This window comes from Glycine max, chromosome 9 (genome assembly GCF_000004515.6).
Source record: "Glycine max cultivar Williams 82 chromosome 9, Glycine_max_v4.0, whole genome shotgun sequence".
In the NCBI taxonomy this organism is placed as follows: Eukaryota; Viridiplantae; Streptophyta; class Magnoliopsida; order Fabales; family Fabaceae; genus Glycine; species Glycine max.
The window spans coordinates 539,664-553,019 of record NC_038245.2 but is presented as its reverse complement, the minus strand read 5'-3'; the positions used below and the strand labels follow the sequence as shown (position 1 = coordinate 553,019).

The 13,356-nt window shown below is 32.1% G+C and overlaps 1 protein-coding gene across 2 annotated transcripts; it reads left to right on the top strand.

The window, feature by feature from the left end:
- The first annotated feature begins 4,133 nt into the window (after positions 1 to 4,133).
- On the top strand, positions 4,134 to 11,945 carry H1 (homeobox protein SBH1). Of its 2 annotated transcripts, NM_001251129.1 has the most exons (4): positions 4,813 to 5,405; positions 5,825 to 6,080; positions 10,436 to 10,677; positions 11,522 to 11,945. In NM_001251129.1, the coding sequence occupies exons 1-4, from the start codon at positions 4,968 to 4,970 to the stop codon at positions 11,723 to 11,725; spliced, it is 1,140 nt and encodes a 379-aa protein (NP_001238058.1). In that variant the 5' UTR covers positions 4,813 to 4,967; the 3' UTR covers positions 11,726 to 11,945. The 2 variants fall into 2 exon arrangements, with proteins under 2 accessions (XP_014617039.1, NP_001238058.1); XM_014761553.3 differs by lacking the exons at positions 10,436 to 10,677; positions 11,522 to 11,945 and adding an exon at positions 6,774 to 9,787 and having other exon boundaries at positions 4,134 to 5,405.
- The last annotated feature ends 1,411 nt before the right edge of the window (positions 11,946 to 13,356 follow it).

Sequence of the window (13,356 nt, the reverse complement as noted above, 5' to 3'; positions counted from 1 at the left end):
AAGCTAATGTAAAAATATGTATTTTGGTGATTTTTTTTGTTAAATATATATCCGCAACATGTAATTTTGATTTGTCATGTAATTTTTTTAAGGTCCTGAAATGTAAAATAATTACGATAGTATACTAACTAATATGCAAGATTTCTTAAGAAAAAAAATGTAAGATGAAATTGAAATCATTAAAAATTTAATCTAAAAATATTAACTTAAAATTAAGGGAAATAGTTATTTACTGTTAAAAAAATAATTACAATTCGGGAATCCTTTATCATAATAACTTTCATCATTTGTTTTTCAACTTTATACTTTTAAAATTATATATTACTAGTAGTATGCTCATAAAAAAAAATAATTATTTGACTAAAGGTTATCGAGATTTGAAATGTGGTTACTGGGTACTAGAGATAACAAAGTAGGTCGGATTAAATGGTTCACCCGTTAGCTAATTATTAATTTGACTGGGAGTGTAGAAAATCCAACTCATTAGCCCGTCATGGTTTTCTCCACCTAACCCGCAAACCCACCGGGCTAGAGGCGAGATGGGGAACAATATGGGACTTCTCATTTAAATCGTCATATTGTGAGATGTGAAAAAAACAAATATGAAGATGTGAGTCAAATGATTTTAGACATGCAAAGGAAGTTGAAGGCCAAGAAGATAGATCAAATGGTGGCACACAAATTGTTGCATAATCTAATGATTAAGTGTAATTTGCCCTTCATTTTTGTTGAGCATCCAGAGTTTCGGACTTTGATAAGTTATTTGTGTTTTGAAGTAATTCCAATTTCTAGAAATATTTCTAAGGCTAATATGTTGAGAATATGTGAGAGGGAGAAAACCATCATTAAAAAATTGTTGTGTGCTATTTTTGGCAGGATATGTTTAACTTCTGATTTATGGATATCTATTAATACTGAGGGTTTCATAACTTTGATTACCCATTTTGCTGACCTAAATTGGAAGTTAAATGACAAGATTCTTAACTTTCGTCATATGCCTCCCCCTCACAATGGTTTTGAGTTGTTTAAGAAAATTAATGAATTTTTGCATGATTAAGGAATAGAGAAAAGGTTTTTTCAATCACTTTGGATAATGCTTATGCTAATGATGTTATGCAAGATACTTTAAAAAATCAACTTGGTTTGCAAAAATGGATTGATATCTGATGGTGAATTCTTCCATGTGTGTTGTTGTGCTCTCGTTTTAAATTTGATTGTTCAAGAAGGATTAAAGGTACTTGATGACGCCTTGGATCAAATTAGAGTGAGCATTAAATATGTGAGGGGTTCTAAGAGTAGAATGATGAAATTCAAACAATGTCTTCAAAAGTTTGGTGACATTGATGCATTAAGTGGGTCATGTCTTAATGTTCCTACAAGATGAAACTCAACTTATTTGATGCTTAAAAGTGCTCTTAAATATCAGTGTATTTTGGGAAGTTTACACTTGGTTAATTAAAATTACAAGTATTTCCCTTTGGAGAAAAAGTGGAAAAAAGCATAAAAAATTTGCATATTCTTGTTGTCATTTTATGATATTACAACCTTAATTTCTGGCACAAGTTATCCTACTTCCAACTTGTATTTTTTACAAGTTTGAAAAATTCAATGCCTTTTGATTGGTTGTATGAATCACGAGGATGAAGTTATTAAGGATATGACTAACTAATGATGGAGAAATTTGATAAGTATTGGGATTAATAAATTGTTGTGCTTGCATTTAAGGATTAAGTTGGAAACATTGGGTTATTGTTATGAAAAGATCCACTTACTTGGGAAATAAAATTGGAGAAAATAAAGAGCAAGTTGTACATGTTTTTCTCCTAATATTCTAGCAAAAGTTGTGCTTCAAATGTTAAAAAGTGTAAGCATAATCAAATTTCATCAACTACTTCTTCCAAACCAAGCCTTTTTTTTTATGTAAGTTGCTTATTTTATTTTCAGACGTCATTTTAATTCAATTACTTTTTATTCTTTTCTATTATATATGTTTCAAACCTTTTTTTCCTTATCATTTTAGGAATTAAAATTGTGCAAGCTTCAAGTTGCTAATAAAACCGGAAGGAGTCAACTTGATACATATTTGGATGAACCATCATTAGATTTTGATTTTACTGAGCACATGGATATATTCCAATGGTGGAAGAGTAATAGCCAATGTTTTCCAAATCTTTATGTAATGGCTAGGGACTTGTTGAGCATTCCTACTGGTAGAGTTGCTTTTGAATCTTCATTTAGCATTGGTTCTTAACAAGTATAAGAACCATCTTTTGCCTAAAAATGTGGAAGCAATTATTTGTACTTCTAGTTGACAACACGACTTTGTTGATGATAATTCATTTGATCTAATTGTAATTATTTTTTTATATTGATACAACTTCATACATGTTAGTATTCTTACTTTCAATTGATTTTCATTGTTAATGTTATGAAGATGATGAGGGGGGAGCTCACAAAGATGCAAAAGTGGAGAGAAGTTCTTCGAAGACTGCATCTAATGTTCTTGATAAGTTAGATGATAATTGATTATTTGACTTGTACTTTTATTATGATTTAGACTTTTAATTTGGTTTATGTTTAATGACTTTGTATTGTTTAAGATTTTAAGACTAATTTATGACTTTGTGTTGTGATTTGGTTGCTTGGTATTGGTACTTGGATCATGGTAAACTTATTATTAATTATTATTGATGACTATTATTATTTTTTGTGGTTTAAATATTTTTTTTGATTAAGATTTGAAGACTAATTTTATTTATTTATTTTTTGCTGAAAGTTTGTTATTAGCTAAAAGTATGTTATTTTGCTGAAAGTTTTTATTTTATTTTATTGAATACTATTTTGTGTTAGGTATTAGGCTATTAATTAAAAGTTTATTATTTTGTTGAATTTTTTTTATTAAATGACGGGCCAATTCGCGAGTTCACGGACTAACCCGCTTTGCCATCCCTAATGGATACAATAAGAATAAAGATGCAGAAATCGGTAGAGAAACATAAAACTTAGCTGCAGAGCAGCCTGAGGTGGTCACTGGTCATTTCACGGCGAGATAGACTGTGGAGATTCCTAGACCTTCACCTGCTCACTACACTACACTTAGTAAATAGCTCCCTGCCCTGCAAATGCAATTTAATTGTGTTGTCATTATTATCACCGATATGTTGCTATTGCTACCTCAAATACTAGTACTTATTAGTAGAACTTTCAAGAACTAAGCCTACGTACGTTTCAAGTATCAATCAATCCTGCATTCCAAATAAAAAAGTATCAGTCAATCCATGTACAAACAGTTTCATACACTATCAACGTATATACCTACCATAAGTTATTAAACATTTATAATCTGATTAATTATTACCCACAGTAAATTTTTACTTAGTCTAACACAATAAATATGATCATTATGGAGCTGTTATCATATTTAAGTTAAAAATATTTATCGGAAACTGTAATAGAAAAATGAAATATATATACTACTATCATCTGAATTAATGATTTGTTATTAAAATGACATCATACCTTACTGGCATTTTAATAGAAAACAAATTATATTTCAAATTGAAGTGTACTCTGACTAGTCTCAAGAAAAAAAGAAGAGTATAACCGGGAGAGGGGGACAATGGGAAGCGACAATGTGTACGTAACCTGATGGAGGTGCCTTTCACTAAGGTATTTTACGGGAAGTGATGCTACTCTAGGCCTCTTTATTAATTATTATATATTATGGACGAGAGAGATATAATATAACCTATGGTGCTGGAATTAAATAGATCGAGAAAAAAAGGGATTGCTGAGAGGAAGAGACATTCGGACTGTCCCACAAACTTTACCAGCTTTATTTACTCACCTGCAGGCGCGCTTTTTCCATGGTTAATTATATTCTACTATATCGTACGTATTAGATTAGATCATATACTATATGCTACCATAGCAACTACCACTACATAGTAGAGAGAGAAGGAAGCATCATCATCATAGAGTAATATTCATGTTTATGCAAGAATTAATAATGAATTACTCCAGCTTATGTTAAAACACAAAGTACTTCTATTTTGGAGCTAACAGCAAGAACCAATTATTTAGGTTTGATAAATAAAATACCTAATGTTCTGTTAAATGTTGGTACTTGTTTGTGGGACTAGAGAATTTTTGAATCACTGTGGTGAGAAGAGGACAAATAGGGTGAGAATATTAAATGAGTGGAGGGATTGCCATCAAAGTGTAGAGAGAGATTTTGATTCCGTGCCCCATAAACATAAACATAAACCTATATATCTATCTATCTCTTCTTTCTCCATTCATGGTCAGTAGTAGGTAACTTGTTTTCTCTTCCTCGATTTGATCGATCGTTCCTTCTCTCTCTTGTGTTTATGCCAGGAATGACAGCGTATCAGTGGCAGTGCAGGAAACGAGAGGGAGAGTTTTCATTGGGAAGGTAAAAGCCTTTGTTTGTAGCAGTGCCTTACATGAACCCTCGCCCCCCTTCTCTTGTTCGCTACCACTAACTCATCGTTTTCTCAGTGTGCCCCGCGTGCGTTCTGCTGTGTCCTCTCACTCACAGGTGTAACCGTGTAACCACTAGAATCATACTTAGTGGCATGGAAAGAAAGAAAGAAAGATTAACCTAAAAACCCTGTGCAGGCTTTCCCAGAAAAGCCAAGTGAGAAAACCAAACCCTCTATTACCACTTACTACTTACTTCATGTAACTGACTATAGCCACCACTATCACTATTTAGGATTTTCTGTAAAAAGCCTGATACTCTTTTACCATAAAACCCGGGAGAGCCCTCATAATAAAATTGAGAGAGAGAATAAGAGAATTGTGTGTCGTGTTTGTTTTTGTTTGGTTTGTTGTAAGGTTAGCTAGTGAGTATTCTACACAAGGGTGGTGGTAGGGCAAAAAGGATAAGACAGTGAATGTGTGTGTGTGTGTGTGTGTGTGTGTGTTGTTGACAAGCAAAAGCTATGGAGGGTGGTAGTAGTAGCTCTAATGGCACTTCTTATCTGTTGGCTTTTGGAGAAAACAACAGTGGTGGGCTATGCCCAATGACGATGATGCCTTTGGTGACTTCCCATCACGCTGGTCATCATCCAATAAATCCTAGTAATAATAATAATGTAAACACAAACTGTCTCTTCATTCCCAACTGCAGTAACAGTACTGGAACTCCTTCTATCATGCTCCACAATAATCACAACAACAACAAAACTGATGATGATGATAACAACAACAACACTGGGTTAGGGTACTATTTCATGGAGAGTGACCACCACCACCATCACCACGGCAACAACAACAACAATGGAAGCTCCTCCTCCTCCTCCTCTTCTGCTGTCAAGGCCAAGATCATGGCTCATCCTCACTATCACCGTCTCTTGGCAGCTTACGTCAATTGTCAGAAGGTTAGAAAAGCAAAAGAAGAAAAAGCTTAATTTTAACTCCTCTTGTGTGATGTGTATATGCACACCCCCAACACCCCGTCTTTGTGTAAAAAAAGGTAGACAGGTTTTTACTCAGTGGTTGAAAACGATCGATGCTTAATTAATTAGTTTCTGCACACTCCCTTTCTTTGGCAAGTTCGGATCTGAGTTGTATGGCATGTGTACTGTGGACTTGTTTTTTGTTTCTTTCTACTAAAATATAATCACTATGTTGATAAGTTATATATGTTCCATAGTAAGAAAGAGAGTTTTGGCAAAGAAGTCAAAAACCCTTTAAAGCAGAAGTGATAAAGACTGTTATTTGCTTCATGGTAATATTAATTATATCATGTGTTTTTTTGGTGATACATGGTTTTCAGTTTTCACACGTTCCTTTGCAGGTTGGGGCCCCGCCTGAAGTGGTGGCAAGGTTAGAAGAAGCATGTGCTTCTGCAGCGACAATGGCTGGTGGTGATGCAGCAGCTGGATCAAGCTGCATAGGTGAAGATCCAGCTTTGGATCAGTTCATGGAGGCTTACTGTGAGATGCTCACAAAGTATGAGCAAGAACTCTCCAAACCCTTAAAGGAAGCCATGCTCTTCCTTCAAAGGATCGAGTGCCAGTTCAAAAATCTTACAATTTCTTCCTCCGACTTTGGTGATGACCCTCTCCCTCTCTCTATATTCTATCTTCTCAAATATTCTGCATATCTAAAAAGTATACAGGAAAAAGCAATAATTTTTTGGGTGTATTGGTTTTGTTCTCGTATCAGAATTTGAAGTTTCATTAAAGGATTATGCCGTGATCAAACTTCCAATTCTAATTGGAAAATAATAACCACGACCAAGAAACTGTGTCTAAGCTTTTTTACTAACGTTAATTTGGTATTTGATGTTTGACTAATTGACTAGCCATGCATACCGATGTTTCAAGGAAGTGTGGTTTTGTTAGAATTGAAAGGTGCTTAAAGTTGATGAAGCAGCACTTTTTCTTTTTAACTTTAAAAATCTTTATCTATCATTGGGCTGTACGCTCTCTATCGAACGATATATTTTATTCTGGTAGATACTAGTCGTTGTATGTGAGGGTTTCAAATACCAGCAATGGGTGACCTTGTTCAAAGCGTGGCTTTGTCCGTCAAAGTGTAGATGGTGGTATGGTACATACCTGCATCCTCTTCTCGGTGTTAGTGCGTTGAATGAACTGTTTTGGTATCTTGCTAATTCGTCATTTTGCGTGTGCATGATATTGACATATATCCAGCTGTTTTTTTTTTGGGAAATATAAGACTTTAGTCACATTCTTGTCTATCTAATTTTGCCAATGTTTGAATTTTACCGGGATTCTCAGGTTTGGCTGGTTTTGCTTCCTTTATATTGTTAAAGGTTCTCCTTGAAATGAATACAGAGATGGATGAATGTGCCGAATGCAGCTTGCTGGTGAATTTAGGTCTGGTAAATAACCTAGGAATTAGGGTTTCTTCTGCAGTGGTTGTTCCCAGGAGTGGTAAGGCTAGATACTCTCATTGGAAATGTAATATGCAGACGAAAAAGTGGCAGAAAAGAGTTGAAGTTCTTTGGGGATAAGTGGTGAATTTTTAAATTTTCCAGAGTGAATTTTTAAGAACTAAAAAACATACTACCATAGTTCTTGCAATTTTATATATTACTAGCGGAAGCCTTTTATTCATATTTATCTATCACTTTAGAAATCCAGTATTTTTACTTATACCCTTGTCTCTACCTAAGTTTTAAATACTATCATATATACATCTTAACAGTGGAAGAGGTTGAAAAAATTAATATCAAGTTTGTATTCGTAGGGCAATGGTTAATGAATATTAGGCTTTTAGTGAAAATTGTTCGAAAATATATTTGTATTTTTTGGTACAGAAGGGGAGACGTATCATTAATATTAAAATTTTATTTTCTAACAATTTTTATTTTTAAGTTCGATCTTAAACCATAATGGTTGGCAAAACAGTTTTAATATAAATGGTTAATAATTTTATTTTTTAATTTGTATTTTATATTGGATAAAAAGAAAATGAAGGGTATTAAGTTTGATATGTATTTTTCTCGTCGTTGTCATTTTGATGTATGGATCAATAAATGAATTTGCTAAATCATTTATTCACTCAATTCAACTTAGTATCATTTGGAAAAGGAAAAGATAACTACAAAAACCTCTTTTGGCGAGATGCATGCTTTTCATTGTTGGGAATGGTGAGAAAACATATGGGATAAAAACGATTGAGAGTAGAACTCGTGGAAAAGATTTTCTACTCTGATCAGGAGAGAAAATTAATCAAATGACAAATACCCTTATTATAATTAAGTTTTGGGAAAGCATCCATTTTAGTCCTATAACTTTCGGTTAACTTCAAATTAGTCCTTTTATGTAGAAACTCATTTTTTTAGTCCTAAAACTATAAGAGACTAGCTGAATGACTTTTTGATAGTTTATGGACTTGAGAGGGTTATTTACTCTATTTACTTTTTTGTATAAGAAATAATCTAAAGTTGATGGGAAGTTAAAGGATTAAAGGGGCTATTTACTTTATATTTTGTTAAATTGGTAATAGGGTTTAAATGTTATTTAACATGATTAGATTTTCTTACTTTTGTCTCCTTTATTTTTCCCCCATTCAAACAATAGAAGAAAAAAATATTTTTTCTCTTTTTTTTTTTTCTTGTCTTTTACATTTGTGTTTTCTCTCATTATCCCAATTCCAAATGATGCTGTTATCTAAATGATGCGGTTATAGTTGTTTATGATATGATATTTTTTGTTGTAAAAAAAAACAGTTTTCTTTTTATCATTTGTTAAAGATATGATATGGTAATCAATATCTAGATTTCACTTTGCACAAATTACTTAGCACAAATGGCCGGGCTTTTGCGAGAGGGAATTAACATGATTCATGAGTTACCACTTACTAACTTAAATTATTATTTATTATGATAATAGGTCTTTGTGTTACAAGAACCTTTTACGATTGATTGGTGGTAAGCGGAATTTTGATCCTCCCTGTCCCCAGTTCTTTAAAAGTAGAAATTGAACACCCCAAGGAGTGTGTATATGCATCGTTTCGTTTTTTTTATTTTTTTATCAGCAAGTATATGCATCGTTTCGTATCAAGCCTTTGTGCTTTTTCTTAAAGTGTTTAGTTAGTTTTAAAGAGTTTAAGCTGGTAGGATAGTTGGTCCTCAACAGCAATGATAAATTCAATTCAGTCGTGTCGCCCTATTTGTTTTCTGTAACTTTTGTGTTCATCATTCTCTGTAATTGGACTACTAATAGAATATTTGTGTAATTTCAAAAGTGTGACTATGCGTATTGATTGTCTTTTTTCAGAAAGCGCTTGTCTCTGTAACTATAAGTGCGGATGCATTTGTCATACTTGTTATTAGAATTATGACCATAGTGTGCTACTGATTTAATTTCTTTGCATGTATTAAACTGGAAATGGATACACACACTGTTTTATCAACACAATACTGATTGTTCCATGAAATCTACAATTGAATGACAATCATCAATGTCAGTCAAACTTTACTGCTGTTATGCTAATAATTATAAATGAAAATGAGTAAAAGCTTATTTCATGTTGCTCTGGATATGAGTAGTATATAATCATGACCCAGTTTTAGTGAATCACTGTTTTCTAGCTTCCAACTATGTATATGTATGGGCCAAATGATGTGACTTTCCTTCCACTTATTGATTTAAAGATTACAAGATTTAATTCTTGTTCCCCTTAATGTGTTGGTTTTTCAATTTTGGAAGTCTCCTTTGTATCTATTGTGTAATGTGTCGTTTTGCCCAAAAAGACTGTTCAGGGTGGTGTATATCTCCCTTGGTATATTATACCCAAAAAAAATCTCCCTTAGTATTTCTTTTTCCTCTGTGCATATGTTTTTAATGGAAATCAATCACTCTATTGATGTTAATTGTAGTCTAAATTTTTCTACCACATATTGACAATACATTATCTATTAAATAAATAACGATCATGAGAGTTTTGGAAGCCTTTGATTATGTGTGAGGTATAAGCTATTCTTATTATTTTTTTAAAGTTAGGTATAAGCTATTCTTAGGTCTCTTTTCTTCGTTACAATTTTTGGCTTCCCTTGGTTTTAATTTCTGCATAGGAATAAGGTTCTATATGGCTTTACTAGCTAGGGTCTATCCGTCCATGTATGCATGTCGATAAAGTAGCACTTCATAATTTATTTATTTATGATGGTAAAAGGCACTTCATAAGTTACATATTGGAGAAGTATACATTCACGAGGAGTATACTTTTTCGTCCCTAACTTTGTCGGGACTGAAGAAAAAGGGAGCGTCCATTATCTGAGTTTTGATCCATGGAATGGAATAATGCTTCACATTGGCGCCCGGCTCTTTATCCTATGCACCAATTCAAGTGCAAACTTTCATGGGGTGAAATCAATTATTTTCTAATGATTGCAAGTTGTACTTGCAGTTATTCTTTTCTCAGATCATTTTAAATCCTCCTACAATGTTCTCTTGGTAGGTTTTCTTTACTATATATTCAGTGAAAAAAGCAACTCATTTATCTCTATTTTATATTTTTTTTGCTAAATATTAAGATTATATTGATTTATAATATATAATATTAAATTAATCATTCATCGTGGTGTGCTACCAAGATTTCTCTTTAACAATATAGTGACCCGGATTTTAAATTGATTTAAGAGTTCACTGAATTGTTATTTACTGCTCGCAATTGTTTAATTTGATCTATTTTGGTTGAACTTGAGTATCTCCAGCCAAATGCTGACCTTATTCAAATCCCTTTAAGGTTTTAATAGATGTTATTTTATATCCATGGATATGAAGATTAAAACTAGTATTTGATTACATGTTTAAGTAGAATAATTATTTGTCAATCATATCACAACATGTTTATCCTTTTACTTACTATATAATCCTTTTAGTATCCAATTAATGTTATCATAAATTGAATCGATTCATATGATGATCAGCTAGCAATGAGGGTGGTGATAGGAATGGATCGTCTGAAGAGGATGTTGATCTACACAACATGATAGATCCCCAGGCAGAGGACAGGGATTTAAAGGGTCAGCTTTTGCGCAAGTATAGCGGATACTTGGGCAGTCTGAAGCAAGAATTCATGAAGAAGAGGAAGAAAGGAAAGCTACCTAAAGAAGCAAGGCAACAATTACTTGAATGGTGGAACAGACATTACAAATGGCCTTACCCATCCGTATGTTTAATCTATTACTCGCTCCTTTCCTAATGTTTTGATAAATGGCTAATTAAATTTTAGGAGCGTTTACTTTTTTGGTTTAATTATTAATTTGGTTCATATATTTGTTTTGATTTCGTATGTAAAAAATTGTTTGTTTTAGTCCTCGGATGAGCAAAATGAATGTGTTTCGGCCTTTTGCCAACAACACCATACGTTGCTATTAAAACCACTGAATTTTTTTTTGGCTGTGGTTAAACTGGTAGAAATTTCTTCCACAGTAGGATTTCTGGCAGTTTAACAACAACAACGCCTTATCCCACTAGCTGGGATCGGCATTTCTGGCAGTTTAACAAATGTGAGAAAATTTCTGGAGGTTGTACAACGCAAATAAAGTTTTTCAGTGGTATTATTATTATTATTGTGACTAAAGTTAAAGGTCCTAGTAGACTATTGATACAATAAGAATGTGTTTGGTTTAGAGAGAAATAGAGAAAAGAAAAATAAAAGATAATTTTTGAATTGAAATTGAGTGTAAGATATGTAGGTCCCATGGAATAAAATACAAAATTTCTCTCCAAACATATTTCTCTTCGAAACAAACACGGCCAAATAGAAATATAGAGACCAAAAATTAATAGTTAAACTTATGCTATAATATCACTAATAAGTGGAATACTATAGGAATACACTTTTTAGTACTCTTGAATAATTTTTAATAGAAATTCTTGTGTTTTACTATATGTAAGTCTCGTTCCAATAATAAAAAAAAATGCATAGTCTCGTTCTCAAATGAGTTGTGAATGTTAACTAATTTCATAGAGTATTTCATAATTTACATGGTATTTTGATTGAATAACAGGAATCCCAGAAGCTGGCTCTTGCAGAGTCGACAGGTCTGGATCAGAAGCAAATCAACAACTGGTTTATTAATCAAAGGAAACGGCACTGGAAGCCTTCAGAGGACATGCAGTTTGTGGTGATGGATCCAAGCCATCCACACTATTACATGGATAATGTTCTAGGCAATCCATTTCCCATGGATCTTTCCCATCCCATGCTCTAGAAAATTATCCCTCGTTTGTGGGCTGCTGATAATAGATTCATAAACTCGTGCTGTCACTTATTAAAACCTTACAATTATTAATATTAATTAATATGCATTCTAAGAAATCCTAGATTGCTATACTATAATATAGTACGCAGGTGTATCCCTTGCTAGCTTTTTAGACGGTCCTTTGTGTGGATCATCTAGTTGAAGGAGTTATGAATAAATAAAATTCCATAAATTTAAAGTTTTTGATGCTTTAGTGCTTTTTTTTTATTATTATTTTTATTACTTCTGCATCAAGTATTGTTTATGAGATCTGTGTATGAATTATGGTGGAGATTCATAACCCATCCCATCCCTAACAATTTATACTTCGATATCAAATGATAATTAATTTGGCTGCAAGTTTCAATATTGCTCGCAAGTATCAATATTGTTTCAGCACTACCTATTTTTTGTGATCTTTAATTAAATATGCCCTTTCATTAAAAGTAATTGAATACATAATAATATAATAATACAGAAAAATTACATTATAAAAAAATTGTATGTTATGTATTCATTAAAAGAATTAAAATAATAAATAATTTATAAAAAGTATAAATATTGTTTAGAATATAAGGGGTTGCATGTAATATTATTTTAGAATATAAATTATTTTGTGATTTATTTGTTAAACATTTATAGGAATTGATTTTAGGGTTTAATATTTTTTTTAGTAAAGCTTAATTAATTGACCGTCCTTTGTTCGTTTCCCCTAAACCTCTTTTTGGTATTTCTTTTCGAAGGGCTAATAAAAATGTTAATTCATAAGATGAATCAGGGATTATCAATTATTTAGATAAATAAATATTAAGTTTTAAAAAGTGTGATTTATTGAATGCATACGAAAGTAATGTTGCGTCTGTAATGATCCATCATATGATTGTTAATTACAAGCATCGATTTTGTAGTATGTATGATCATGATTAATTCTATGTTCAATTGATCCTTTGTGCAGAGAATCTTATTTTTCATAGAATCTATCAAAAAGCAAAGAAAAAAAAAAAGAAAAATCAAACAAAGATAATACTACCAACTTTATCAAAGATGTGTTCAAGTTTTGGAGTACTTGACTATACAAAAGATGATTTAACCATTGATGTGAGATTTGGAATGATTATCAAGAAAAACGAGCAAAGTGATTATCAATATACTTTAACATGTCGATGACATGCATTTAATGTTTCAATAAATGTCTCATCAACAAATGATAAGCATATGAAAAAAAATAAAGTCCTTTAGAAACAACAATTACTTCCTCATTTGTAAATAGAATAAGTTTTAAAGTCCTGAAGTTAGAGACCCGAAACATCCACATTTACAAGCATTTCAACTCTCTTTGTACGAGTTTTTATAAGCTTTTTTAACCTCTTAGAACACCTTCTAAATTTTGTGAATAGTGATTATTTGCTTCATTTGTATGCACATTTGTAAGATGACAACTATAGTCACATGCGAATCCTACTTTTAATAAATCTTTTGTTTTATTGAAGTTAAAAATGATTTTGTAGTAAAGAACACTTGAATTATTAACTCGAAGAGACTAGTATAAAAATTAGTTAGATAAAAGTTAAGAATAATTTATAAAAAAATAATTGTATCTT

Excerpts from the sequence above, each read along its gene's own strand:
- H1 (NM_001251129.1), top strand. The coding sequence starts at position 4,968 with ATGGAGGGTGGTAGTAGTAGCTCTAATGGCACTTCTTATCTGTTGGCT. Across the intron at positions 5,406-5,824 it reads CTTACGTCAATTGTCAGAAG|GTTGGGGCCCCGCCTGAAGT; the intron begins GTTAGAAAAGCA and ends GTTCCTTTGCAG. Across the intron at positions 10,678-11,521 it reads ACAAATGGCCTTACCCATCC|GAATCCCAGAAGCTGGCTCT; the intron begins GTATGTTTAATC and ends ATTGAATAACAG.